We start from the raw sequence: 26,642 nt of genomic DNA on the forward strand, positions 1-26,642 counted from the left end.
GAATGGGAGTTCCAAAATCTTGTTAGGTTAGTTAGTTTTTAGTTAATTTGAGTTTTAAAACGATTCACTTGCTCTTAAAACCTTATTCCTGCTTGGGCTGTTTTCAGACCTCCTCTAGGACCTCTCTGCTACCCACTCCTAACTGACCTCATCGTGTTGTTAAGTGAGGATCAGATTTGACAGCGCATGTGAAAGTGCTCTGAAAAGCTCCACATTGCTAACGAAATGAAAGTTAGGCACAAGGGAGGCTGCCAGCTCAGCTTCATGCAGTGGTGAGATGGGAAACTGAATACAGTTTTCTTAATGTCGTCATTTCTCATTTAAAATTCAAAGGTGATTAGAAAATGCAAAGGGGTTTTTCACAGAAGCAACTAAGCTGTCAAACCTGTCCTATTTAAAAGAACTTTGTATTTCTGGGTTGTGTGGGGGATATAATTCAAAACGAAGACTGTTGAGGGCAAGATGATGAAAACCCATCCAGGCACTGCCCTGAGTCCCGGAGACTTTCTCGCCCCTAGTTAGCTAACCCAGGAGGTGGGGTCTCGCTGAGATGGAAGCATTGGCCTGGGATCCTGAAATGCCTTCCCAGCCACTGAACCAGGCAGCAGCTGTTTCTCCCACAACCTCCTGCTGCGGGGTCATCCTCAGTCTGAATATCTGGCGAGCTTGGTCACACTTTGCCTCTTTGTTTACATTACTGACTCTGGGCTTCAGCTCACCACACCCTCCAAACTCAACTGGGAGCTTCCTTCAGCAGGAACACCCTGACAGTCCCCAGGGCTGCCAGGAGCCCCTTTCTAAACACTGTGGGGTAACTGTGCTGTGGGAGGGGGTCTCAGGGAAAGGAAGTGCTGTGGGAGGGGGTCTTGGAAGCCACCCCTAACTGCTGCCCACTGCAAGGACAAACTTTTTTGTGGCCCCTGGCACTATTCAGACCCAGGGCCAACCCTGGAATCTTTGGGTCTCAGGTTGGAGGTTGGAGGATGCAGATGAGGCCGAGGAAGAGTCAGGGCCAGAGAAGAGGGGTTTAGGAATGTGGCAGAAATATGCTAATAAATTCGTAAGCGGACACGTAACCACGTGGCACTCAGCCTGTGTGTAACGTTCTGTGCTCATTTTTAGCACAAGTAAGGACTAAACCTTTATTGAGTGGCCCCATGTACCAGGCACTGGCTGGACAGGGCAGAATGAAGTGAGATGAGATCATGTTTTGAAAGCGCTTAGCCTAGTGCCTGGCACATAGAAAATCAATCAATCATAGCTATGAATCTTTTGTGTATTTTTCATGTAATCCTTACTGCAATGTCATTTTACAGATGAGAAACTGAGGCTCACACAGGCTTGTTATACCTTGTCTGGTGTCACATGATTGCTGGGTGACAGAGCAGTGGGGTGGACTTGAGCCTTGATTCCGCTGAGCCCAGTGTGGTTCTTTCTGCTGCACTCCACTGCCTGCCTTGGAGGAAGGAAGGGCAAAGGTTTTCAAAACCCCGCCTCACACTGCTGGCCTGCCAGCCTTTTCATCACCTCTGCTATCACAAAGTACTCCTGTGAATAAGTGTCACTTGAATAATACTGTAATCTTATCAGCATGCTGAAAAATACAAACGGAAACAGCCCCTTTCTCTCCTGCCTTCTCAGCTGACAAGCCAACCGAAGCCAAGGTTAATTTGTTGTTGAGAATTTCTCTGCCCTCCACCACAAATCTTTTATCTGGCTTGTTTGTTCATCTTTCCTCTAATGTGTGGTTCACACTTGCAGAGGAAGAAGGTGGGTCCAGAAATGAAACTCTGGGAGTGTGTTCCTCTCCAGCACCAAGTTCCCAAGCCAGGGAACCCCCCCACCTCACCTGACCAGCCTTTCCTCTGTTGTGGGCTGGCGCTAGACATGGCAGAAACTTTCTTTTCTCCTGAAGCAGCTGAGTTGCCTCTGCTGGACATTTGTGGTATCTCTTTACCTCCTTCTTCATTGATTCTGCCGCTGGGAGGGGAAGGACAGGAAGCCCGTGGGTCTTCTGTTGGGTGGGTATGTTTGTGGGAAATCTTACCATTTCAAGCCATGTGACTAGAATTAAACAGGGTGAAGGAGGCATGTCCTTTGGAGTGTGAGAGTCTTGAGGAGCCTGCTGTCACTATTACAACAGCAACCAGGCACAACCAGGGCCATAATGAGGGTCTCTTGGCTCAGCCCACAAAATTATGCCTAACAATATTTAATAAACCTTTTTTTGATAATGAGAATGCATAATAATTGTAGGGTATGTTTATCTTTCTTTTTTACTTTCCTTCCACTGTGAAGATACAATAATCTCTCTTAAAGAACATAAATCTCATTTTGAAATAGAACAAAGAACTGTATACATGGCGTTTAAATCAAATACGGTCTATCACCCTTCTCTTGAAATCCACACTTTTTTTTTTAGCTTTTTATGTAAGTGAAGGAGATTAATCATTGCTAAGTTACAGTTTAGCACATGTTTAATAGAAACGTTTACCAAGTTTACTTAGCATGACCTGGTCTTACACTTTAGACTGAAAACCATGATGTGATTTTCAGAGGCTTCACACATGCTATGTATATGGTCTTATACAACCTCCCTCTGCCCCTGCCCATATATAGTGAATTGTTAAATTCTAGTTCTGAAGGGATTAGAATTCGTCGTATAGGTTTCTCAGTGCAGAAGCCAGGGACTGATTTGGGCTTAAACCAGCAGTGCCATGTGCCCTTAAATTTAATAAGGCTAAAAATGGTCAATTCACTTTGTGGCTCTACCAGTAAGGGAAATGGAATTATGTAAATGGCTATTTTCTGCCTTTTAGGGCAGAAAGAAGATAGTCTTAAGAGTCAGACTTAATACTAGGATGTGAACTGGAAGTGTTACATTTTATATTTTCAGATAATTGAGGTAGATGTTTCAGTTTGTGGATCTTTGAAAATACTCCTTTCTTTATATTTTTGAATTGTCATTTCCTATTTCACAAGGAACTTAAAATCATGTTATTAATTATAACCAAGGGGATGGAAAAGAATAAGCTTTATAAAATAGAATAATACAAAGTGTTAGCTACTTATTGGCAACAATTAACTGCAAAGACAGGGTGTACGCTTCACTAACAGTATTAAGGTACTTACTACTTATAAAGAATTTTGTTGGATGACTCTCTATTAACAGTGGACTTAGAAGTGGTTTTGCCATGGGATTGGCCCAGTGTTCTGTGTGGGGGGAAGACATGATTTATGATCTAATATTGTTTGAAAACTTTCCTTTCATCTCCACTCTTACCTTCTTGCTATTTGGCTATATACCTGTTGTAAGAACTCTTCACTTTTTTCTGTATTGGTTGAAAGAATCATTGATTGTGTTTAAAAACTTAGTTTAGTTTACTTTTTAAAGAATAATTGGGCTAGGCGTGGAGGCTCATGCTTGTAATCCCAGCAATTTGGGAGGCTGAGGCAGGCGGATTACAAGGTCAGGAGTTCAAGACCAGGCTGACCTTCAAGGTGAAACCCTGTCTCTACTAAAAATACAAAAATTAGCCGGGCGTGGTGGCACATGCCTGTAATCCCAGCTACTCAGGAGGCTGAGGTAGGGGAATTGCTTGAACCTGGGAGGTGGAGGTTGCAGTGAGCCGAGATTTTGCCACTGTACTCCATCCTGGGTGACAGAGCAAGACTATGTCTCAAAAAATAAACAAATAAACAAAAAAGAGTAATCATGTTCATTATAGGCATCTTAGAAAATAAAAATGAGCAACAGGAGAAAACAGCAGACAGCCGTAATCTTATCACCTAGTATATGTGGGGCTTTTTGGGGGAGAGGTTTCCCTGTGTTGCCCAGGCAGGTCTCGAACCCAGGCCTCAAGTGATCCTTCTGCCTCTGCCTCTCAAAGAGCTAAGATTTCAGGCATGAGTCACTACCTGGAGATGTGGGGCTTTTTCATCTTTTTCCTGTGTATGTAGGTGTGTACATGAGAGGGTTGGAGGTTAATAGATACCTTTTTAAAAAATTTATAGAAATGGCATCCTGCTGTACATACTATTTTATTGCCTGGTCTTTTTAGGCCGGAACCCTGCTTTTCCAAAAGTTGACCTCGTTTCCAGGCATCCAGTACAACTCTTCTACCAGGGTCCCTGGGGGCAATTTTAACATATCTTCCTGTTCTTCAAGCAGTTTTCCTTTTTGTCTTCCTGCTGAAAAGCAGATATGTGTACTCACCTGAAGATACAGTAGTCTCTTCCTTTAAAGCTATTATATGTGAAGTGGGATTTGACCACAGTAAGAAAATCTGTGTTTGATCTTACTCAGTCTAAGTATTTTGTATCCAAATTACTCAAAATAAGATTTTTTTTTTTTCTGTTTATGACTTAAAGGACCATATTTTAATGACTCTGTAGTCTTTTATTTCTTCTCCCAAACAATGATCTCATTTCCAGATTATTGCTTACAGAACATTTTCATTCTTAGAACTGATCCTTTTTTAGTCACTCCCTCTTGTAACCTTCCTCAGGATTCTAGTGGCTCCAGCTCTCCTGTTTGCACGGGACAATATATCTATAGCTACGTAAGTGACCCTAACTCCTCACCTTTAAATTTGTGAGTTTGTATTTTTCTTTTAAAAAAAAAAAAAAAAAACAACAAATAGCAGATGGGATGATTTCATTTTCTGTCTTTTCTAAATTAATTTGAATTTAGCACTAAAATCCTATTTTTTAAGAAGAATGCAAAGGTGAAATTTAAATAATCTTAAATAATCATAAGTGATTTTATCTACCCCGCTTTCCATTTGTCTTTTAGGTAAAGAAATTAAAAGCGTTTAGTGGTGACGTGTCCAGGCTGTCTCTGGCAGACTCCTTTCTGTACGGCTTAATTCAGGTGCCAAAGTAAGGATACAGTCACTGATCATTAGTCTTTGCACAGTAAGATTTTTAGACTAATGACATCAAATTCTACAGTTTTACTTTTTTATTTTTCAGCTATTCACTTCGGATTGAAGCCATGGTGCTAAAGAAGGAATTTCTACCTACTTGTTCTTCTCTGTACACAGATATAACAGTTTTAAGAACTGCTATAAAAGGTAAGACATGTGATCCTTCGCAGAATTTGTCTTTAATTTCCATAGCAGTTTTTTTAAAAAGCCAAATGAAATTGAACATGAAAGTCATGAATTTCTGATACACCCTTAAAAGGGAAATGAGATGTTTCTAGGGATGCACTTAAGGTTTATTTCCATTGACATTCTTCCTGTAATGAATGTTAATTTGCATATTACCCTCCCACAGATGGGAGTTTCTTTCATCCCAGGCTTCAGAGTCAACCTTGCTGGTTATGGCTTGCCCTTGTTCCTCTCCTGGATGAGCTTTCTCTCTGTGTGTGGGTACGTGGTGTGTGCATGTGTGGGGTGGGCTGTGCATGTGCACAGAGCCCAGGCCCCTGGCCCAGCTGCCTTTCTGCTCCCTGTTGTGGCCTCTGTTGGTGGCTGGGACCCAGCCTTTCCAGAAGCAGACCTGCTTTCCCAAGGTCAACTGTGCGACTCTTCTGCCAGGGTTCCTGACGTTTCTGTTCTGTGGTGTCATCTCCCACTCCTCCATACTCCAACTTCTGCTGTGCTGTTTAAATTTGAGAGGGGCAGATAGGCCATCTTCATTTATTTAAACCATTATTTAAATTATTGCCTGCCCAGAAAATCAAACACCACATGTTCTCACTCATAGGCGGGTGTTGAACAATGAGAACACATGGACACAGGGAGGGGAGCATCACACACTGGGGTTTGTTGGGGGGAAATAAGGGAGGGACAGCTGGGGGTGGGGAGTTGGGGAGAGATAGCATGGGAAGAAATGCCAGATATAGGTGAAGGGGAGGAAGGCAGCAAATCACACTGCCATGTGTGTACCTATGCAACAATGTTGCATGTTCTTCACATGTACCCCAAAACCTAAAATGCAATTAAAAAAAAAAAAAAAAAAAGAAAAGGAAAGAAAATTATTGCCTGCCCAGCGTGGACAGCCTCTTCTCAGAGCTGCCCTAGCGTCCCCTTCCGTAGAGGTGATAGCTTTGGTTTCTGGCATCTTGGCACTGAGAGTGCCGGCAGCTGCTTTCTTCTCATCTCCCGGGCGCACTGTCTGGCCCTCCCTGACGCTCACACTTTTCAGCATTGGTCAGTGCCAGCCTGATTTCCTTTTCTTCATTTTCTGGATTTCTAGTAATTGTTGTAGAATTGTTTATTCCTATTTGGTTTTCCTGTTTACTTGCTCTGGCCTGTTTTGAGATAAAATGTTTCTCTTTGGCCCATCATATTTTCTTCGTTTTAAAGAGACGAGACTAAGAAGGAAAAAGAATTTTAAAAAATTCCAATATAGAGGCCTTTAAAATTGTTTTTCTTACTAACTTACTAACACTATTGCAACAACTTTGGAAGGTTTGTTCTGGAAGAATATGTTTTTATATTGAGCAATGCAAACTCGTGGGTACGGTAGAAACATTTCTTATCTGGCCACCCTTCCAAAACTGGCCTTCTTAGATAACACAATATAGGCAGTGATCCAACCGTAATTTTTTTGAAAGTATTAGCGACTTAATGGAGAATATTAACTTAAAAATGTCAGTGACATTTTATTATTTATCGATAGTATAATTTTAATAATCAAGTTTTCTTTTTACCTTTCTAAATGCATTAAAAATTTTAACTTTTGTTTCTTTGCATGGGTGTACAAAGGATTTGGTGTTAGTAAAGAACTAGTTTACCCATGTATTACAATGATAAGTTTCTTTCTAAAACTTTCAGCCAATCCAAATGAAATGTGTAGCTTTGAATAAAATGAAAAGATTCCCTGGGTGCCTGGGCCCCTGGGGTTTGTACTTTGCAAGTTATTTACATGTTATCCTAGCTTGTTTATTTTTTTATCTCTTCATAACTCATTGACTAAGCAAAATGTTGCTTGCTGTTGGTTTTCATATTCTACAAATGCAGTCTCAAAGAATAGTGGCTGTACAAGGAAAAATTAAATAACTGCTGAGAAGAAAATTAACTCCTATGTCACGGGATACTGCTTTGCATTAGGCTTTTGCATTTTTCACTAATTGAAAATTTTTATTATCGAACGATTGTGTGCTATTCAGCTGTCATACCTATTTGATTTCCAAGTAAACACTATGACATGGATTGCAGGTAGCAAATGATGTGTTAGGCATACTATAGAATATATTGCTTTTTTGTTTTTTCAGTTTTATAGACAGTTTAAGGTCACAGCTTGCTTCAGACACACTTGAGCTTGGATGTGGTAGCTGTCTTTTGTGCATTTGAGGCTGAACGCTTCTCTAAGGTTCTGTGATGTGTTCTTTTTGGTAGAACTGATGTCATGTGAAGAGCTACATTCTATATTACACTTGGTGCTCCAGGCTGGGAATATTATGAATGCAGTAAGTAATAATCTAAAACAATTTTAATGTTATGTTTTCAATCTTATTTGCCTATTTAAAGGTGTCTCTCTGTGTGTGTGTGTATGTGTATATATATACATAATTATACATATATTTCACATATGTGTAATTTTTTCTTTCTGATTTGTCTTCCTTAGGGAGGGTATGCTGGCAATGCAGTAGGATTTAAACTGTCTTCTTTGCTGAAATTGGCAGACACAAAAGCAAACAAACCTGGGATGAATCTCCTGCACTTTGTTGCACAGGTATGTGGGAATGATTAGGACTTAGAGAATGCATATGAATACCCCTCGGAGGCAGTGAAGTTTTTCCCAGGCACAAGATGGTGTCAGACAGGGTTAGGAAAGGGCATGGCGAGTTCCAAGAAGGTTCTGTTTATAGAAGCGCTGTTTGCAAATTCTTCAGTTGTACTGCTCCTAGGGCTGTAGGGCTGAAGGGAAGTGGGAGAGTGAAGCAGAGAGGCGGGTAAAGCCAGCTATGAAGGATTCAGGTGTCAAAGGCGGAGAATTTGGATTTCATGCTTTAGCAGTGGAGAACCAACAGAAGTTTGTGCACAGTGTAAGAGCTTGATTACAGCTTTTTTGTTTCTGTTTTTAGGCAAATAAGGCACTATGGAGGCTGGGTTAGAGTAGAGAAAGAACTAGAAATAGGAATACACCTCAGCAGAAGTTGGCTCTAATTGTCTGGTGAGCGTTGAGGGAGGGTAATGGCCATAGGGACAGAGAATAGAGGATGGAGGATTGAAATATTTCTGATGTGGAATTGACTAGATTTGTGACCAGTTATATGTAGAAAGGTCACTTCTGTCTTTGTTTGTGAAGGATGCATTTCAGTGCTCTGCTGCTAGCACAGGGTTTGGAGTCTGACCCTATCCATTGCTTTTTTTTTTTTACTGGGTCTCTGTAACACCAAAAGAGCTAGGTACAAAGTGGAAAATCAACCAAGGACCGTTATCTCTTTGTTTTGAAATTGTCTCAACTAATTGAACTGATTTGCCCTTCCTCCGCTGAATCAGTCAGTTGTTTTGACATGAGTGCCGCAGTGGTAGCTTTAAACTGGGAGGGAACCGTGTGGTGCAGTCTTGTTTTCAATGTGAGCTTCAGAATGGTACAGGACTGGGAGGTTTCAGCTGTCCTCTGCTAGCTGTACTTCCTCAGGCAAGGTACTTAAACCTGAAGACCCTCAATTTCTTCATCGAATGGTGAGAGTAGTGATAACTCACCCCAAAACTAGGTAATTGAGAGTGCTGAAAGAGCCGATTCCATATTAGCTCAATGTTTGGCCTGTGGTGAGCTCTCCATAAATGATGATATGCACCACGATTACTATATTCTTCAGAAGACAAAGGGTCATGTTTAACTTGGGACTTGATTGAAAGGTTAATTTTCAGGCCTTAAAAGAAGAAAATGTGTTCCTTGCCCAGCATAGGTTGCAGATAGTATTTGGGCAGAGTTCTCTCGGATCCAAGCATCCCGGCGCTCTGGGTAACATGGTCTCTGCCCAAGTTGGGAAGCCTCCTGAGTCAGTCATTGCCTCCTTCCCACCTGCCTTCCTTTCACCTTCTGAACAGGTGAAGAATCCAAACACTGCCATGGCTTGTGTACCTTCTGATTAAACTCTGTTTGCAAACTGGTTTAACAGCTGAAGGTATCTCGGTCATTTAAAGGCATGCTTATAGGTATGGGTGGTGTTTAAGCAGGATATATTGGATTCTCTCAGAAACAAGGGGCCCTGCTAAGCTGCAGCCACCGCCACCTTCCATTGAGTTTTAATGCACATGAATTGTATTTTCTGTCAAGATCAGTTGCTCTGGAAAGTTAAATATATCTTGAGAGTAGGAGAGTTCTGGCAAATCTATGAGCATCAGAGTTCATGTCTCAGTATGAAATGCTTTGAATGTATCAAGTTTAAAAACGGAAGCAGTGATTTTGAGATTCCTTTAAGCCCTAAGAAAATTATTTCCTTCCAGTTTTATCAATATAGTGAGAAAATTCTGTTTTTGTTCCAGGAAGCCCAGAAGAAAGATGCCATTCTTCTAGACTTTTCAGAAAAATTGCATAACGTTCAGAAGACTGCTAGGTGAGCAAGTGAATTGTGAGAATTCAAGATTCTTTACCTTTTTAATGAAAACTGATAAATGGTAAAAACTTTTATATTCCAGTTTGAACTCTAAAAAGTTTTGTTTCATTGAACTTTCAGACTGTCCTTCATTTGCTTAGCACAGATGTGTGGGCACCTTTGGAATTTGGGGGTTTTGAAAAATTAATCTTTGTTTTTGAACTAAAGAAACTATTTCAGTATATTCTAATGAATATCATCAGTACAAAAAATATGATTAAGAATTTTAAATCCCTCCACACCCAAGAGGTAGAGCTTAAACAACACCGCCTATTACCTTGGGAGTTGGTATATATCAATCAGACTTTCACAATCACATGTCACTGTTTCCTTGTAGAGTCTTAATATGGTACATTTATTTTCCTTTGCATTCAAAGGGGTTTGAACTGTACCAAGAGCTGTGAAACTATTTTACTTTATATTAGTCACTCACAGAGAAAGGCACATACAGAGAAAGTATCTGCCAAACATAAGGCTCTATTTACATCACTCTAATTTGCTTCTGATCCTAATATAGATATGTATCTTAATATAGCTAGACTCTGTGTGTATATGCTATTTTGAGTTTTGTATATGTGTTTTTAAATTTATATTACATCCTCGCATCCCACGACAGATGTTCAATAACCAGCTCTTGGAGAAAAAGTCCTGATTTGTAGCATTTGCTGATTTCCATGTTGTAAATACTGCCACCATGACTGTTGGCAAGCTGCTGACATGCACTACTGAATGCAAATTAGGAATAGACATCCGCAGTTGGTTCTCATGAGCAGGTTCAGCACACCGCTTCATGTGTCAACCTATTTCCCAGCATAGACTTACTATTTGAGTGACTCTTTCCAGCTATGACATCTGTGAACATATGCATATAAATAAGTGAACCATAGCTCACAGCTCTGCCACTGTCTAGTATCTCAAAGTTACTGATTCTGTGAACATCATGCCAAGATGACATGCCTTTTCCAAAGTGGGATTATCAGTTCAAAGGTGTAAACAGTTCATAATTTATGTTTACAGATCTCTAGATTATTCTCCAAAAAGAATGGACATCTTATAAGATAGGAACTTTTCTGGTTTTGAATTACTGAAAGAAATTTGTATGGGAACATTTTTACTCTGATTAGTTTAAAAATGTTCCTAAGAGATATGTAGATAGAAATTAGCATTATATTTTTGAAATGGCATTTCTGGTCAGAGTTGGATTGGAGATAGATACTGACTTAGAAAAACTCTATTCAGCAAGTTTGTTTATTTGAAATGGAAGATGAAATACACTTGTGAAGTACAAACAGATCTCAGATACGTGCCAGTTACCAGTGAAGGTGGAAAACTTACTGCACAAAGAAAAATTCGAATTGACAGTGGGAGCATGAATGCATCCTAATTTATGAGTTTCACATGCATTTTAGGTTTCACCTACTCAGTGAAACAAAACCATCATTCACATTCTGCCTATCTTTTTTTTTTTTTTTTTTTGAGACAGAACCTCGCTGTGTCACCCAGGCTGGAGTGCAGTGGTACAATCTTGCCTCATGATAACCTCTGCCTCCCAGGTTCAAGTGATTCTCCTGCCTCAGCCTCCCAAGTAGCTGAGACTACAGTCACTCACTACCATGGCAGGCTAATTTTTTTGTTTGTTCTTTTTTTTTTGAGATGGAGTCTCACTCTGTTACCCAGGCTCGAACGCAGTGGCACACTCTCTGCTCACTGTAACCTCCACCTCCCAGGTTCAAGCTATTCTCCTGCCTTAGCCTCCCAAGTAGCTGGGATTGCAGGTGCCCACCACCACGCCCAGCTAATTTTTATATTTTTAGTAGGGACAGGGTTTCACCATTTTGGCCAGGCTGGTTTTGAACTCCTGATCTCATGATCCACCCACCTTGGCCTCCCAAAGTGCTGGATTATAGGCATGAGCCACCGTGCTCAGCCAATTTTTTTATTTTTAGTAGAGACGAGGCTTCACCATGTTGGCCACGCTGGTCTCAAACTCCTGACCTTAGGTGATCTGCCCGCCTCGCCCTCCCAAAGTGCTGGGAATACTGGCCTGAGCCACCTCAACCGGCCCACATTCTGCCTATCTTGATTTGATGTATATAACAAAAGCATTGCAATCAATCCAACTGTTAATTTGCAGAATTAGGGCTGGGTGTGGTGGCTCATGCCTGTGATCCCGGCACTTTGGGAGGCCAACGCAGGAAGATTGCTTGAGCCCAGTAGTTTGAGACCAGTGGCAACAAGGTAAGACCCGTCTCTACAAAACATTTAAAAATTAGTTGGGTGTGATGGTGCACACCCATGGTCCCAATTACTCGGAAGGCTGAGGTGAGAGGATCGCCTGAGCCTAGGAGGTCAATGCTGCAGTGAGCCATGATCTTGCCACTGCACTTTAATTTGGGCAACAGAGTAAGACTGTATCTTTAAAAAAAAAAATGGCTGGGCCTGGTGGCTCACCCCTGTAATCCTAGCCCTTTGGGAGGCTGAGGTGAGCAGATCACTTGAGCTCAGGAGTTTTAGACCAGCCTGACCAACATGGTGAAACCTCATCTCTACTAAAAAGACAAAAATTAGCTGGGCATGATGGCACATGCCTATAATCCCAGCTACTCTGGAGGCTAAGGCACGAGAATTGCTTGAATCCAGGAGGCAGAGGTTGCAGGGAGCCAAGATCAGGCCACTGCAATCCAGCCTGGGCGACACAGAGAGACTTTGTCTCAAAAAAAAAACAAAGTTGCAGATTTGTTAACTGCGTTTTAGTTCTCTGTAAAACAGAAAGCTTGCTCTTGCCACCTGTGGTGAAGAACATGGAATCTGCTATTCTCTCGCTGTTACCTTTAGTATTAGGGCTATCAACATACATTGCCTTGCTTCTTGTGAGTTAGTTTCATATTTGTGTTTAGTGGCCCATGGAAAGCGTATGAATCCTGGAATCCTGCTGGCTTTTAGTTTGTAATGCTCATTGGAGCTAGTTTATGAAAAGGTATACAGGTCTCTTGGTTTTGGTTATCTCGCCATCAAGAGCACAGTTGCAGCATGTTCTCTTTGAACCAGTGTATGTCTTTAGAAAGGAGTCACCTCTTAAAACAGGAGAAATGCACAAGATCTAAATACAGAGGTAGGTAAAGGTCAGCACAGTAGCTCTCCCCTTCCGTTTCCAAGGTTGAGCGACAGTCTTATTTAATATACCCACATGACACATGGCTTCCTTGTTCCAACTGCCCACTCTCCCCTTTCTTCTTTTAGATTATCTCTAGATAACACAGAGGCAGAACTGCACTTGCTGTTTGTCAGGACGAGATCACTAAAAGAAAACATTCAGCGGGATGGTGAACTTTGTCAGCAGATGGAAGATTTTCTTCAGGTTTGTAGGTGACTCAAGTCAGTCCCTCTAATCTCATCTCCCAGCAGCACCCTTGGGCTGGTTAAATTTGCATGGCTATATTTGTGGAAGCAGCAGTTCCCATTCATATTTTTTTCTCCAAGTTAGTAAAAGGAACTTGGTATTTCCATGCCCATTCTTTGCAGAGGATGTTAAATGTGATCTAAGCCTGATGTGTTTGTTTTTGTTTGTTTGTTTTGTTTTGTTTTAAGACGGAATCTTGCTCTGTTGCCCAGGCTGGAATATAATGGTGCAATCTCGGCTCATTGCAGCCTCCGCCTCCCGGGTTCAAGCGATTCTCCTGCCTCAACCTCCTGAGTAGCTGGGATTACAGGTGTGCACCACCACACCTGGCTAATTTTTGTACTTTTTTAGTAGAGACAGGGTTTTGTCATGTTGGCCAGGCTGGTCACAAACTCTTGACTAAGGTGATCCACCCCCACTGGGCCTCCCAAAGTGCTGGGATTACAGGTGTGAGCCACTGCGCCCAGCCTAAGCCTGATGTATTTGTTTAGTGACAGTGCTTCTGCGAGGCTCCTGTTACTCACTGCTCAGTTTGCACGATTGCACTTCACTGTGATGAACTGGTATTAGCAATAGAGCTGCACTTGGGCTCTGCCTGGCAACTCAAGTTTTGTTTCTAAACCAGTAAAACTTTTGGATAACAGAAGGAAGTTCCACAGAAATCAAGATGCCTTAGAACTTGGGCTGTCATTTCCTCACTTGTTTACGCTGAAGAAACAAGCTGCGCTTTGGTATGTTTTATAATGAGAACAGCAGAACACACGAGAGGTATGCCCGTCAACACCAGGAGTACATAGGGCCCACAGGGTGTGTCGGGAGCTGCTCCAAATAACATCAACAAAAAACAGCGGAGTGGACATGTTTGTGACAGCTCATTGTGACTCACTAATCATAAAGTCTGACATACTTCTTTTATCTTCCTTATTAAAAAAAAAAAAATGGCACCATCTCATGCTTTTAGTCTTCAGTGAAAAGCTGTGCTACCTGAAGTGCTGTTAGTGCTTTGAGACCTGTGCGGTGGAATTGTGTGGCAGGGCTGCCCTTGGCATTGGGGAGGAACGGCGCACTCCCGAGGTTATGCCAACTGAAACCTTCGCCTCTTAATTCAGCTACTTCAGAATATTATGACCTTTAGCAGATGCTTGATTTTGTTTGGCTCTGCTGTGAGTTTATTTTTATTATTAAACATGTGCCCTATATTTTCTTTCAAGTAAAACCAAATTAATTTTCTTGTTGAAGGGCACAGATTTTTATCAAAGTGCAGCAACAAAGCAAACACCACCACCACAAAAATACTAAAACAGTAAACAAATACATTAAATCCAGAAATTCAGGAATAAAGACCGTCGCACATCAAGATTAAAATTCTGGATGTTTTATTCTTCTAGGTTCTCTTATTAACTATTACCATCTCATACTCAATATTCATACGGAGATGCCTAGGATGAAGAACAACTTTGACTTAGCCTTACCTCTAGACTGCTTTTCACAGTCCATCTTGTTTTAACCCTTTATACTTCTCTCTGGGCGTCAGTTTTATCTCTATAAGTAAAACATTTCACATAGCTATGTATTTTTCTGTCTTAAATGCAACTTTCTTTTGAATAGGTGAGATAAAATTCTTCAAGGTAGGTCAGAGTCAGGCCACACGAGTCTCTGAACACCAGTCTGAATGCTGGACTCAGACTCTATGCTATAAGAAGTGGGGAACTCTTCAAGGATTCGGAGCAGAAAAAGCACAGGAACACATTTTTGCAGATCTAGTTTGGCATTTTCACCCTTGGGGCAAGAGATACTGAGTAAATTTGTTTGAAACTTCGGTTTGTAGCAGGCAAGTTAGAGATGTAAAGTTGAATTTGACAGTACAGCTGCTAACCTGTTGTCATTCTTGCTTTGCCAGTGTAGCTTTGAACTTCTCTATTTCTGGCGCTAATCATGTAGAACTCATGACAGATAACTCCAAGTATGGTTACTGTTCAGATCCACATTCAGAATGTTGCATTTTCCCAAGTCCAAAGGGAGACTTCAGTGTGTTTATAAGTTTTTCCTTCCTGGTACCCTGTCAATCCCCACAGGACCTAGAGATGAAACATACGAGGTGGAGCTGAGCTCCCATGTAGATTCTTGTTAGGAGGCCTATTTTTCTGCAGTTGAGCTGTTCTTGGCTGGAATCCATCTTTCCCCCCATGCAAGAATGACAGGCAAAGATTTATCCTTTCATTAATACCATTCCTCCATAAAGAAAAATACAGCACGAATGCACACACTGCCTTGGGCTACTGACTCAGATGGTTGCTTTCTCTGGTATTTGGTTTCCTACATAGTTTTGGTTTCCTACTACCTCTTGAGTGTGTTTGGTTTAAGAGAAGGGCTTTGAAGGGGGAAAGTGGGTTGGGGTGGGTAGGAGGTGGCATCTTCACAGAATTTCTCTGTAGGTTCTGTAGCTCTCCAAGCAGGTTCAAACAGCAGCTCCCTCCTCGAGTGGACAGCTTTTGCTTTTTTCCCAGCCCACCCCAGCTTCACTCAAAAAAAGCTCCCAAATATGACCTTTTTTAAAAACTTGATAACGGGTGATTTCATAAAGTAACACACTTCATGCATTCCTTCTTTATATAACCATTATTTCCCAGTAAACAAGGAAGCAACACAGGCTGGGCGCAATGGCTTACCTCTGTAATCCCAGCACTTAAGAGAGGCAAAGGTGGGAGGATGGCTTGAGGCCTGCCTGGGAAACATAGGGAAACCCTGTCTCTACAAAAAAATTTAAATATTCGCTGGGTGTGGTGGTGTATAGCTATAGTCCCAGCTACTTAGGGGGCCAGGTGGGAGGATTGCTTGAGTCCAGGAGATCGAGGCTGCAGTGAGCCACGATCACACCACTGTACTCCAGCCTGGGTAATGGAGCTTTATATCTCAACATAAGACTTCAGTGTGATTCTAAATGTTGTTTCTGCGTGGGCTGTGGCTGCTGTAGAGCCCTTCTTCCCTGCACCATACTGCTTCCTCATGCAACTCCCTATGATGTCACTGAACTGCCATCAGTCATACCTTGGACATGGCAAATTCCATGCTGAAGGGCTTGGGACTCATTGGAGGAAAATAGGCTTCCTTCCTTCCCATCACTGTGTTGAGACAGTACCAGAATAGGCGCCTCAGAGACTTACTTGTCTTAGAAGAATTAGGAGAAAATGATGAAGTGAAGAGGATGGATTTGTAAAGGACAGTAATGCCTAGCCATCAGGGCCCATCAGAATCTCCTGAGGTGGTGCTTTCATAAAATACAGTATTGAGTCCACCCCAAACCTGTGAAATTGAACGGGACAGATGCAGGCAAGGCCTGTTGCCAGGCTTCCCAGCTGACTTGGATCAGCACCCCCAGTTTAGGTACAAGGGCTTTGGTCCTGTGGGGGTGACCCTGACCCTCACAGAGCTCAGTGGGGATTAAGTTTAAACACCCTCTCAATTGGGCAAAATCGATAATGCATCCCTGAAGCGAGTAGCTTCAGGGACCCTTAAGTAAACTCTTGGCCAGTGTAAGACTCAATTTTTATTTTTTATTTTTTGGAGATGGAGTCTCTCTCCTTTGCCCAGGCTAGAGTGCAGTGGCGCAATCTTGGCTCACTGCAACCTCTGCCTCCCGGGTTCTAGTGACTCTCCCACCTCAGCCTCCCAAGTAGCTGGGATTATAGACATCCGCCACCATGCCCAGCTAATTTTTGGTGTTTTAGTAGAGATGGGGTTTCACCGTGTTGCCCAGGCTGGTCTCAAGGAGTTACCTGTGTAATTTTTTTCAGTGACATTAAACGTGAACATTTTGTTAGTGACGATCTGCAGGTTAAGGCTCTTAAATCTATCTTGTTGCTTAGTCTGGGTCTCACACAGGAGTTCACCTTGCTTTCCCCGAGGTTTGGTGTGGGTTGAATTATTTTCCTTTTGGCTCCGAGTGCGCTGGCCTTGCAATAAGCTTTCCTTTTCCAAGACCTGAAATGAAGCCCCACAGGTGTCTTCCTGGGCCCTGGATGCAGTGCCTGGCGCCGCATCAGCCGACCATGTTTACTTCAGTGTGTGTTCGTTTGTTTTTCCGCAGTTTGCCGTGGAAAAGCTGAGGGAACTGGAATGCTGGAAACAAGAGCTCCAGGACGAGGCCCACACCCTTATAGACTTTTTCTGTGAAGACAAGAAAACCATGAAGCTGGATGAATGCTTTCAGATATTTAGAGACTTCTGTACCAAATTCAACAATGCAGTTAAGGTATGGCTGGCAGCATCTGTGTCTTGGGGTTGCTTGGATTTTTATTTTCCTTTTTCTGGACCTAGTCCTCTGCTCACCGCAGAAAGGCAGTTGGCATCTCCACGGTTTCAGGAACGTCTGGCCCAGGTGGCGTTGCCAGGCTCTCGGCTGGAGTGCTGGAAGTGGCTCTGCCATCGCAGCCCTGAGGGCTTGCATAGATCGGCGGGCATTTGACTGCCTCTGCTACTTTGGCCCTCAGGCTGCCTGACACTCACAGTAATGCCTTGAGAACATTTTGTTAGTAAAGTTCCTCCCTGATGGCAGTCATACCATTTAAAAGTCTTGAAGATCCTGAATGTCTTTCTCACCCTCTCCCAGAAGAGAATGTCCTCTTTCAGGGAGCCTTCTGTGGTGGTGGGATGATGGAACGGTCTCCCCTTTTGCCTCTTCCAAGCCGACCACCATCACTGTGGGATCGGCACCAGGGCAACCGCGTTGTCCTCCCCAGAGCGGTCTTCAAGATTCCTGGATAACCACAAAGCCTGTTGCCGTGCTGAGCACAACAGCTACATTTCTTGCCCTTCAGCCACCAATTCCAGTCATCTCTGGGTTTAATGTAGAAGCCAGAAAACTCTCTGGGTTGCTTGGCTTTACACGTAAAACTTTAATCCGTCCATTAAAAGCAAACTGGCCACTCACATCCCTTCATTTCGGGTGGTGGTGAGGAAGCAAAGGCTCGGGAATCATCCCCCGCTTCCAGCTGGAATGCAGCTTTGTCCATAGCCGAATTGCTTTGAGGGATTGGTCAGATTTCTTGCAAGCCCAGAACTGCTTTGTGTTCTCAACCCCTCCTTTCTCTATCCAGCGAAGAGAAGGAGGCTCAGCCTGTGGCCACGTCTGCGCTCCTCTGGCCAAGAAGTGAGCTCAGCTGTGGGAGGCAGTGACGGGTGTCAAGGCCAAGTTGGCTCTTAATGAGGCCCTCACTCCCAGGAATTCCACAGGCCTGTGAGGCCACCTGTGTGATGCTCTCACCCGGCTGTCCTGAGAGCCAGGCACCGGCCCCACCCCCACCGCAGGCAACCTTGAAAGAAGGCCCGAGAGACTTGGGGACGAGGGAAGAGGCTGAGGTCAGAGCTGCCGGAGGAGCCAGGAGTCCCCAGCTAGAGCCTCACAGAAACTTGGAAGGGAAAGGCCATCATTGGAGGAATTTGATTGTCAAGTAAAACTGCTAACGATAACACTTTTGGGCTGTGGGATCCGCATATTTACATGACACAAACCTATTTGAAGTGCACAGCCAGGTGGTAGAGTGTACTTTGGTATGTGTGCTTGTTCTGGTGCAGTTTCGATGGGAAGGGCTGGGTACTCTGGAGCAAGGTGAAGGGTTGAAGGATTTGTAAAGCACACCTGCTCCTCTTCCTCTTCTTTGATTGTGGGAACAGGCAAGGGCGTGAGGGGCAGGGCTGTGTGCTGCAGGCTGCAGCTGGCAGAGCCACCATGCTGTGTGTGGTGCTGCTTTACCAGGAGCTGTCAGGGAACAGAGTTGAGCAGCATCTCTTAATGTCATGGCTGTACATGAATACATCCAAATCATTGTCAAGTAGAATGTGCTACACATGAATCTGTAGCGCACATCCACGCTCCACAGAAGTACAATTTGAGGCTCACTCTTTAAACAGCCACAGCATTTGTCTGTCTGTTGTGGCTTGTGTAGCACTTTCCTGGAAGTCCTCTGTCTTGTACTGCTCAGAGTCAGCTTTCTGGGAGCTGAGGTCACTTGCATATGTGGAATGGCAGCCTCCACTGAGCATATAGTGCCTTGGCTGGAAAGCTAGAAGCTGGGCCCAAGAATCAGATAAAAACTGCAGATAGATTGTTGGGGCCAGTCCTACTGTGTCCCCTGCCCTGGTCAGATCCCCAGTAGCTTTAGAGAGCCTCATCCTCCCTCTGCGCGTGCACACACACACACACACACACACACACAAACACAGTCTATTTCTCAGCGTGGGGCGTGACCCAGAGCTCCCCTCCATGCCTGTATCTTTCTTTGGCTCTTAGGGTAGGTGCCTCTGGAACTGCACATTGGTCCCACTGTCTCTTGCATCTTACGGCTTTTCTCCTTCCCTCAGGACAACCATGACCGGGAGGCACAGGAGCTGAGGCAGCTGCAGCGGCTTAAGGAGCAGGAGCAGAAGCAGCGCTCCTGGGCAGCTGGGGAGCTGGGTGCATTTGGCCGGAGCAGCAGTGAGAATGATGTGGAGCTGCTGGCTGAGAAGGGTGTGGAGGGCCTGCCCCCTTTCCTGCACCCCAGTCCCATCAGTCCCTCCAGCCCCTCCTACCGGCCCCCTAACACCCGCCGCTCCCGCCTCTCCCTGGGTCTCTCTGCTGACCGGGAGCTGCTGACCTTCTTGGAGAGCTCTACCGGCATTCCTGAGGAGCCCAACAAGTTCCACAGCCTGCCCCGGAGCAGCCCCCGGCAGGCCCGGCCCACGATAGCCTGCCTGGAACCTGCAGAGGCAAGGCATGGGGACTCCAGCTTTGCACACAAACCTCAGGCTTTGAGGGGCCAGGAGGGGGCCCCCAACCCACCCTCAGCACAGGAACACCAGCTTCCAGCTGCCCGACCTGAGGACCCTGCCTCTGCCTTCCCCAGGGCTCGGCGCCACGGTGTCAGCATCCTCCGAAAGAGGAACAGTGAGCCGGTGAGCCTGGGCTCAGCACGGTCCCCTCCTCTCTCACCATTGGCTCTGGGGATTAAGGAACATGAGCTGGTGACAGGGCTGGCCCAGTTCAACCTCCAGGGTTCTCAAGGCATGGAGGGGATGTCCCAGCTGACCCTGAGTGACTTTAGCCCAATGAAGCTGGAGTCTGTGGAGGATGGGGTCCCACACTCCCCCAGTGCCGGCAGCAGCAGCCTGACACCCATGGACGGAAATGCCCTGGGGAGTCTCAGCCCCGCCCTGGAGGACGGCAAGGCTGCCCCTGTTGAGCCTGGAAGTGTGGCTTTGGGATCTGTGGGTAGCAGCGACCCTGAGAACAAAGATCCCGGGCCTCTGTTCTACATGTCGGACACCACCGACTGCTCACTGACCCTGGACTGCTCAGAGGGAACCGACTCCAGACCCAGAGGTGGGGACCCGGAGGAAGGCGGGGAAGGGGATGGCTCCATGTCCTCTGGGGTTGGAGAACTGGGGGACAGCCAAGTCTCCTCCAACCCTGCATCCAGCCCCCCTAGGGAGGCTCCTGCCCCTGTCTCTGTGGATAGTGAGCCCAGCTGCAAGGGTGACCTGCCCAGGGACAGACCCACCAAAAGGAAGGATGTTATAGCACCAAAGAGAGGTTCCCTCAAAGAGGCATCTCCTGGGGCCTCCAAGCCTGGGAGTGCCCGGCGGAGCCAGGGGCCAGTGCCCAAGCCCGTGCGGACCCTGACGGCCTCGGAGAGTGAGAGCATGCGCAAGGTCATGCCCATCAGCAGATCCAGCAGAGGTGCCGGCTGGAAGCGACCCGAGCTCCCATCCCGGGGGCCCTCCCAGAATCCCCCCAGCAGCACAGATACTGTGTGGTCACGCCGGAACTCCGTGCGGAGGGCCTCCACCAGTGCGGAGGAGCAGAGGCTGCCACGGGGGAGCAGCAGCTCCAGCAGCACCCGTCCAGGGAGGGACACCCCCCTGCAGCCTAGGGGCTCTCTCAGGAAGCCCAGCGCCAAACCACTCAGGAACCTTGCCAGACAGAAGCCCGAGGAAAATAAAACCTGCCACACCCACTCCCAGGGCCCTGAGAGTCCCAAAGAGGAGCCCAAGACCCCTCTGGTGCCCAGCATCCCCCATGAACTACCCCGCGTCCCAAGCTTTGCCCGGAACACGGTGGCCTCATCCTCTCGAAGCTTGAGAACGGATCTCCCTCCCATGTCCAAAGTCCCCAGCATCACTAGGACAGTGTCGCAGCGGCAGCTGAGGGTGAAAGGGGACCCCGAGGATGCCGCTCCCAAGGACAGCAGTACTTTGAAGAGAGCCAGCAGTGCCCGGGTCTCCAAGAAGGGTCCAGAGTCTACTGAGAGTCCCAGTGCCAACACAGAGGCCCTTCTGAAGGCCAGAGGGGCTGGGGAAAGGGCTTCCCTCCGTCAGAAGGACTCCAGTCGGACCACACTGGGGAGAATCCTCAATCCGTTACGGAAGTGATGGGTGTCTGTCCTCTCCCGCCTCCTGGGATTCAGACGGTGCGGACTGACTTCTGGGATGAGGACGGGGAAAGAGGCAGCATGTCTTTGTTACAGATAAAGCAGCCACTGGTGCCACTGCTAGTGATGCTATCGGGATGGTTAGTCCAGGAGGCCTGTGGATTGCAGCCTGCTGTGCTGAGCCCCGCTGCAGTCTGGTGTCCAGATGGACAGACGTTCCTGACTGTGACGGCCACACCTCCCCTGTGCACCCTACCCTCCCCCAAAGCCTGGATCTCGAGAAAGACTTAATAGGAGTGTAAGGTGACATTCTTATGAAACAAGGTAACAAAGATTTTTTCTGGCCAGTTTTTATATATCTAAGACTTACTTTTTAATATAAAAATTAGCTAGGTGCAGTGGCTCACGCGAGTAATCTCAACACTTTGGGAGGCCAAGAGGGTTGGATAGCTTGAGCCTAGGAGTTCGAGACCAGCCTAGGAAACATGGTAAAACCCCGTCTCTATCAGAAATACATTAATTAGCTGAGTGTGGTGGCACATGTTGGTGGCCCCAGTCACTCCGAAGGCTGAGATGGGAAGATCGCTTGAACCCGGGACCCTACCACCGTACTCCAGCCTGGGTGATAGAGTGAGACCCTGTCTCAAAAGAAAACAAAATGACAATGAAATGTTTTAGTTTGGGTTCCTTTTGCAGAGTGAAATGCCTTCCAGGAATTTTTTTTTTCTTTTTGAGACAGGGTCTTACTCTGTCTCCAGGGCTGGAGTGCAGTGGCGTAATCATAGCTCACTGCAGCCTTAACCTCCCAGGCTCAAGTGACCCTCCCACCTCAGCCTCCCTAGGAGCTGGGACTACAGGCATGCATCACCATGCCTGACTAATTGTTTTTTTAAATTTATCTTTTGTAGAGATGGGATCTCACTGTGTTGCTCAGGCTGATCTCGAACTCCAGAGCTCAAGTGATGCTCCCACTTCAACCTCCCAAAGTGCTGGGATTATAGGTGTGAGCCACACCACACCTGGCCAGTATATCCTCAATAATGAAGATATTTGTATCTTCCTGTGTTCCCTGGCCTCAGAGTTCCAGCTGCCCACACATTGTCCATTGCAGGCAACTGGACTTCCCCACAAGTCTTGGGTATCCTGTAATGGCCTCTGTCTCCCTGAAGACTGTCTGGCTTGCCCATTTCTCCGTGCATGACTCTGGGTATGGGTCTTTACAGGAGCAGGAGGGAAAGTTGGACTTGGACAGAAATCAGATGCGCCCATGTATTCAGGGCGTGCATTGTGAGCAGTGGGGTGTGAACCTCGGGGGCCTCATGGCTGCAGGGCAGGCTTCCCTGCAGATGGGTGGCAGCCCCTGGTAGAATGCTGGATTTCTCTGGAATCTTGAAGTGCCATATTTTAGTGGAAAGGCATCAGGGCTGTTTGACAGTGTGTGTCTTTCCAGTCCCGCGTTCCTCCATCTGTGTGTCTGTTATAAAACTGAGTGAAGGCTGCTGTGACCTGTGTTCACTCTGGTTACAGGGAGCTGCAAACCATTCTGTCTCCCAGCCTTGCTTCTCTCTTCGTGTGCTCACAGCACTTCCTTCTTCTCTAACATGGCCCAGAGAGTTTCTCTCTCTGCTTGTCTCTGTCTCTTAATAATAGTTTTTAACATTGACATCTCTTTGTTGGTAGAGTGGTTTTTAAATCCTGAGAAGAACCAAATCAGTTTTCAAGCAGACCAAAAGCATGGAATTGCTTTCAGAAGAAAGTATATCATCAGGAAAAATTTGAGGGGGGTTGGGAATCAAGCTTTATTCAAAAGAAAGTGTTTAAAACATGTACTTTTTCTACCCAATGCCCATTTCATGACTTCTCTGAGACTAGCTGGGAAATGGGAAAATTCTTGGAACTTTTTTTTTAAAGAAACTTTTTTTAAAAAAAATTTTGGGTCACTTATTAGTGAAACCCCATTTTAGATCTGACGTTGGTAGGTACATGGATCTAGGCAAATATGATGCGTTTGTGGGCAGTCCCATGCTGTAACGCGTGGTTGACGTTAGAGCCTCCCTTCTGCAGAGTGTTGCCTTTCATCTAAATTAATTGGAAATGCTGAGCTTCCACAAGTCAGCTGAGTTTTAAAGGTAAATATTATGCCTGAAATAGTAAAGCACCTGACCACAAAACCTCTTGTAGAAATGGCCCCAAGTAGGTATTTCCGGGGCTCCGCAAAAATGCTTATGGGAATCCTGAGCAGCTTTTCACCATCTCATAAAGCCTAAGAAGTTACATATTTAATCAGGTAGACAAAAAAGTTTAAAGCATAAGGTTCATGGTGGTGGGGAATGGATGAACATGATCCTAAGTTTGTGGATTTGTGGATAGCAGAGAGGTTGGGACCTCTGGGAGGGACCCTGTGTTCCGAGCTTCCAGGCCCTTTGTCTATCATGGATGCTGGGTGACTTTGGCAAGTCACCACCTCTTCCCAAGCCTGTTTGCCAGTTCACAGATATGGGGCCATGGCCTCGATGATGGTCTCCACGGGTCCTTCCAACTCTATGCGTCCAAGTCAGGTCAATCACCAAAGACCCATCTCTGCCCCAGATCAGCTTCTCAGAACCCACCCCTGGCATCTCTCAAGCAATGGCCTCACTTCAAGGGCTGCTCAGAAGAAAGCACCTTCAGCATGAGTTGTTGCTGGAAGATCTAATAAGCTGCATTTCCTGGGAAGTGGTGCCTTTCTTAGCCCTGTGGACATTCTGTATGCATCTGTGTGAGCAGATGATCATTCTATTACCTTTTATCGGTAGTAAGCTTGGAAAATTAATTTAAGAATACATTGGAGAAATGTAAATAAGTTTCTATGTAAATTTGTTTAAGATAAACTGAATGTATTTAATGGTCCATTTATATGTTCTTTTATGTAACATGTAGTTTAATAAAGTTCCTGTTTATGAGAGTTGTGTTTCGTCTCAGCTTCTTCCATGGATGTGCCTGTGTGATCTTGCTGGGAGAGTATTCGATTTCTGGCCCAGAGAGAAGCAGCAATCCAGGAGGCAAGGGAGGGTTGGGAGGCAGCTGACTTGTCCTCCAAAGGCTCAAGAGCCCAAATGAGGCTGTTGACTGTGTGTCTTCATGCTAGCACAGAACCTGCTCATAACTGAGGGCTTAGGGAGTGGGCCTTGCCCCAGGCCCTGGGGATGAAATGCCGCCCACCTCTGACACACAGGTTGTGAGTGGAGTGCGCAGCTCACATTATTTCATGCTGAGCTGGGTTTTAAGTCATCTCTGTGGGCCCAGCAAGTCTAGATGGTGTCCTGGGTGTCTTCCTGCATTTTGGTTCAGGACGCCATTAGGAAATCACAGCTCACCTCATGGCTGACTCAGGAATGCGCAGAGAGGAGATGGCTTTATATGACCAGCGTTGTGCATATTTGGAAAGGAGCTGGGATTGTGCCTCAGGTGCACCTCATACCTCAGATGATGTCATATTTCAGTCCTAGCTACTCTCCAGCTTTAACTAAAGTGAGTGAGAGGGACATCCCTGGGTCAGACATCAGTAGTTGAGAGTAGGTGATGTTCTAGTTGGGTGTTGCTGCTTGCTCCCTGGACATTTAGAAGCCGGTCTTGTCTGTGTTGTAAGTGGTTTGGGACACCAGACTCTCAACCTTCAATCCTGCTGTTCAAGGGATTACTGACATGCATGCCTCCACCCCCCAGGAAAGATTTTTATTTTTCTAATGGGTCTCAAGTAATTTTCTGTTTCTTCTTCCCTTTTATGGCTTTCATAAAGAATCTGTGGTCCCATTCTTCTAAAGAAATTCGTTAAATTAAAGGGGCCACCATTTCCTAATTGTTCATTCAAGACTCTGCATATTTATGTGTTAGGGTGAGGGACCCCAGAAGACTTTGGTAGAACTATTAATTCACCTTCTGGGGTGTGCACATTCGTGAACTTCTGCCTCTAAGGGTGCAGTATCCTCACCTCCTCCCATATGGCAATGATGACATTTTGCAATTTTGCAGAATTTTCCATTAAAACTTAACTCTTCATTGTATTTTTGCTGCATGCTCCAACCCTGTCAGAAAAGAAGAAGAGAGATTTTTTTGTGTGTGTAAGTCCCCAAACACATAATCATCAAATGTGTAAACCAAATTTGAATAAGGGACACTGCATCTGACCACTCATTAAGTGCTGTGTAAAATAATTTGGGCAATGAGCATACACAAACTGGAGCAGCGGGGTCTCTGTGAAATCACTCTGCCCAGCCTCTGTGGGGTAAGAATGCATAGCTCAACCTGTGGCAGGATTGAAAACATAACCCAGAGCACCTGCTCCCTGGGGCTTTTCATCCACAAATATCTCCTGGTTTGGACGTCCACAGCACACTAGATCACCTCAATGAAGACGAGTTGAAGAAAACGGCTTTTCTGTCTGATGGGCCAGAGCTCTGCCGTGGGGCTTTTGGTTTCCTGATTGGTAGGTAGGACAATTGGACTGGCCCAAGCAGCATTCACAGATGTTTATTCACAGACCCTTTCCAAGCGCCCACCAGGAGCCTGACATCCCAGACTGCGAGCTGTGGAGGGAGGCACCAGGGCCTTTCAGTGAGTATGCCCGTTCCAGGTGCCCACTGACGGAGTCATGCCAGGCTCTTGGAGTCAGGTCCTGGACTTTCCCCTGCCCACCTCAGAAACACACTAATGGGCCGAGTCATGCAGGCGGTCCCCAGCTCACAAGGAGAAGATGTTCCCCAAGTGTGCTTGCAGTGAGATGTGAAGATTTCAGAATGCACTTTTCCAGAGCAGCCATGTCATGCATTATGGGTATGTTTTCAGGATAGCATATTAGAAAGCTATTTAGCCCATCTGCTGTGGTCTAAATGTTTGTCCCCCCTCAAATTTTTGTGTTGAAATTCTAAACCCAAGGAGGTAGGATTAGGAGAGGGGGCTTTTGGGGAGTGATGAGGTCCTGAGCCTGGAGCCCTCATGAATGGGATTAATGCCCTAATAAAGAAGGCCTGAGGGCCGGACATGTAGCTCACGCCTGTAATCCCAGCACTTTGGGAGGCCAAGGCGGGCGTATCATGATGTCAGGAGTTCTAGTCCAGTCTGATCAACATGGAAAAACCCTGTCTTTCCTAAAAATACAAAAATTAGCTGCGCATGGTGGTCGTGCCTGTATTCCCAGCTACTCAGGAGGTTGAGGCAGGAGAATTGTTTGAACCGGGAAGCAGAGGTTGCAATGAGCCGAGATCGTGCCATTGCACTCCAGCTTGGGTAACAGAGG

At 45.5% G+C, this 26,642-nt stretch overlaps 1 protein-coding gene across 3 annotated transcripts in view; it reads left to right on the top strand.

The window, feature by feature from the left end:
- Positions 1-24,311, top strand: part of FHDC1 (FH2 domain containing 1) — a 46,555-nt gene extending 22,244 nt beyond the window's left edge. For all 3 annotated transcript variants that reach the window (XM_037727960.1, XM_017498770.2, XM_037727961.1), the window contains exons 5-12: positions 4,796-4,881; positions 4,975-5,075; positions 7,350-7,420; positions 7,579-7,686; positions 9,450-9,520; positions 12,800-12,917; positions 17,047-17,211; positions 19,320-24,311. In XM_037727960.1, the coding sequence (XP_037583888.1) occupies positions 4,796-4,881; positions 4,975-5,075; positions 7,350-7,420; positions 7,579-7,686; positions 9,450-9,520; positions 12,800-12,917; positions 17,047-17,211; positions 19,320-21,368 (2,769 nt within the window). In that variant the 3' untranslated portion in view covers positions 21,369-24,311. The remainder of the gene's footprint in view (positions 1-4,795; positions 4,882-4,974; positions 5,076-7,349; positions 7,421-7,578; positions 7,687-9,449; positions 9,521-12,799; positions 12,918-17,046; positions 17,212-19,319) is intronic.
- Positions 24,312-26,642: the final 2,331 nt, after the last annotated feature.

The sequence above is a fragment of the Cebus imitator genome, unplaced genomic scaffold (genome assembly GCF_001604975.1).
Source record: "Cebus imitator isolate Cc_AM_T3 unplaced genomic scaffold, Cebus_imitator-1.0 Scaffold251, whole genome shotgun sequence".
Lineage (NCBI taxonomy): Eukaryota > Metazoa > Chordata > Mammalia > Primates > Cebidae > Cebus > Cebus imitator.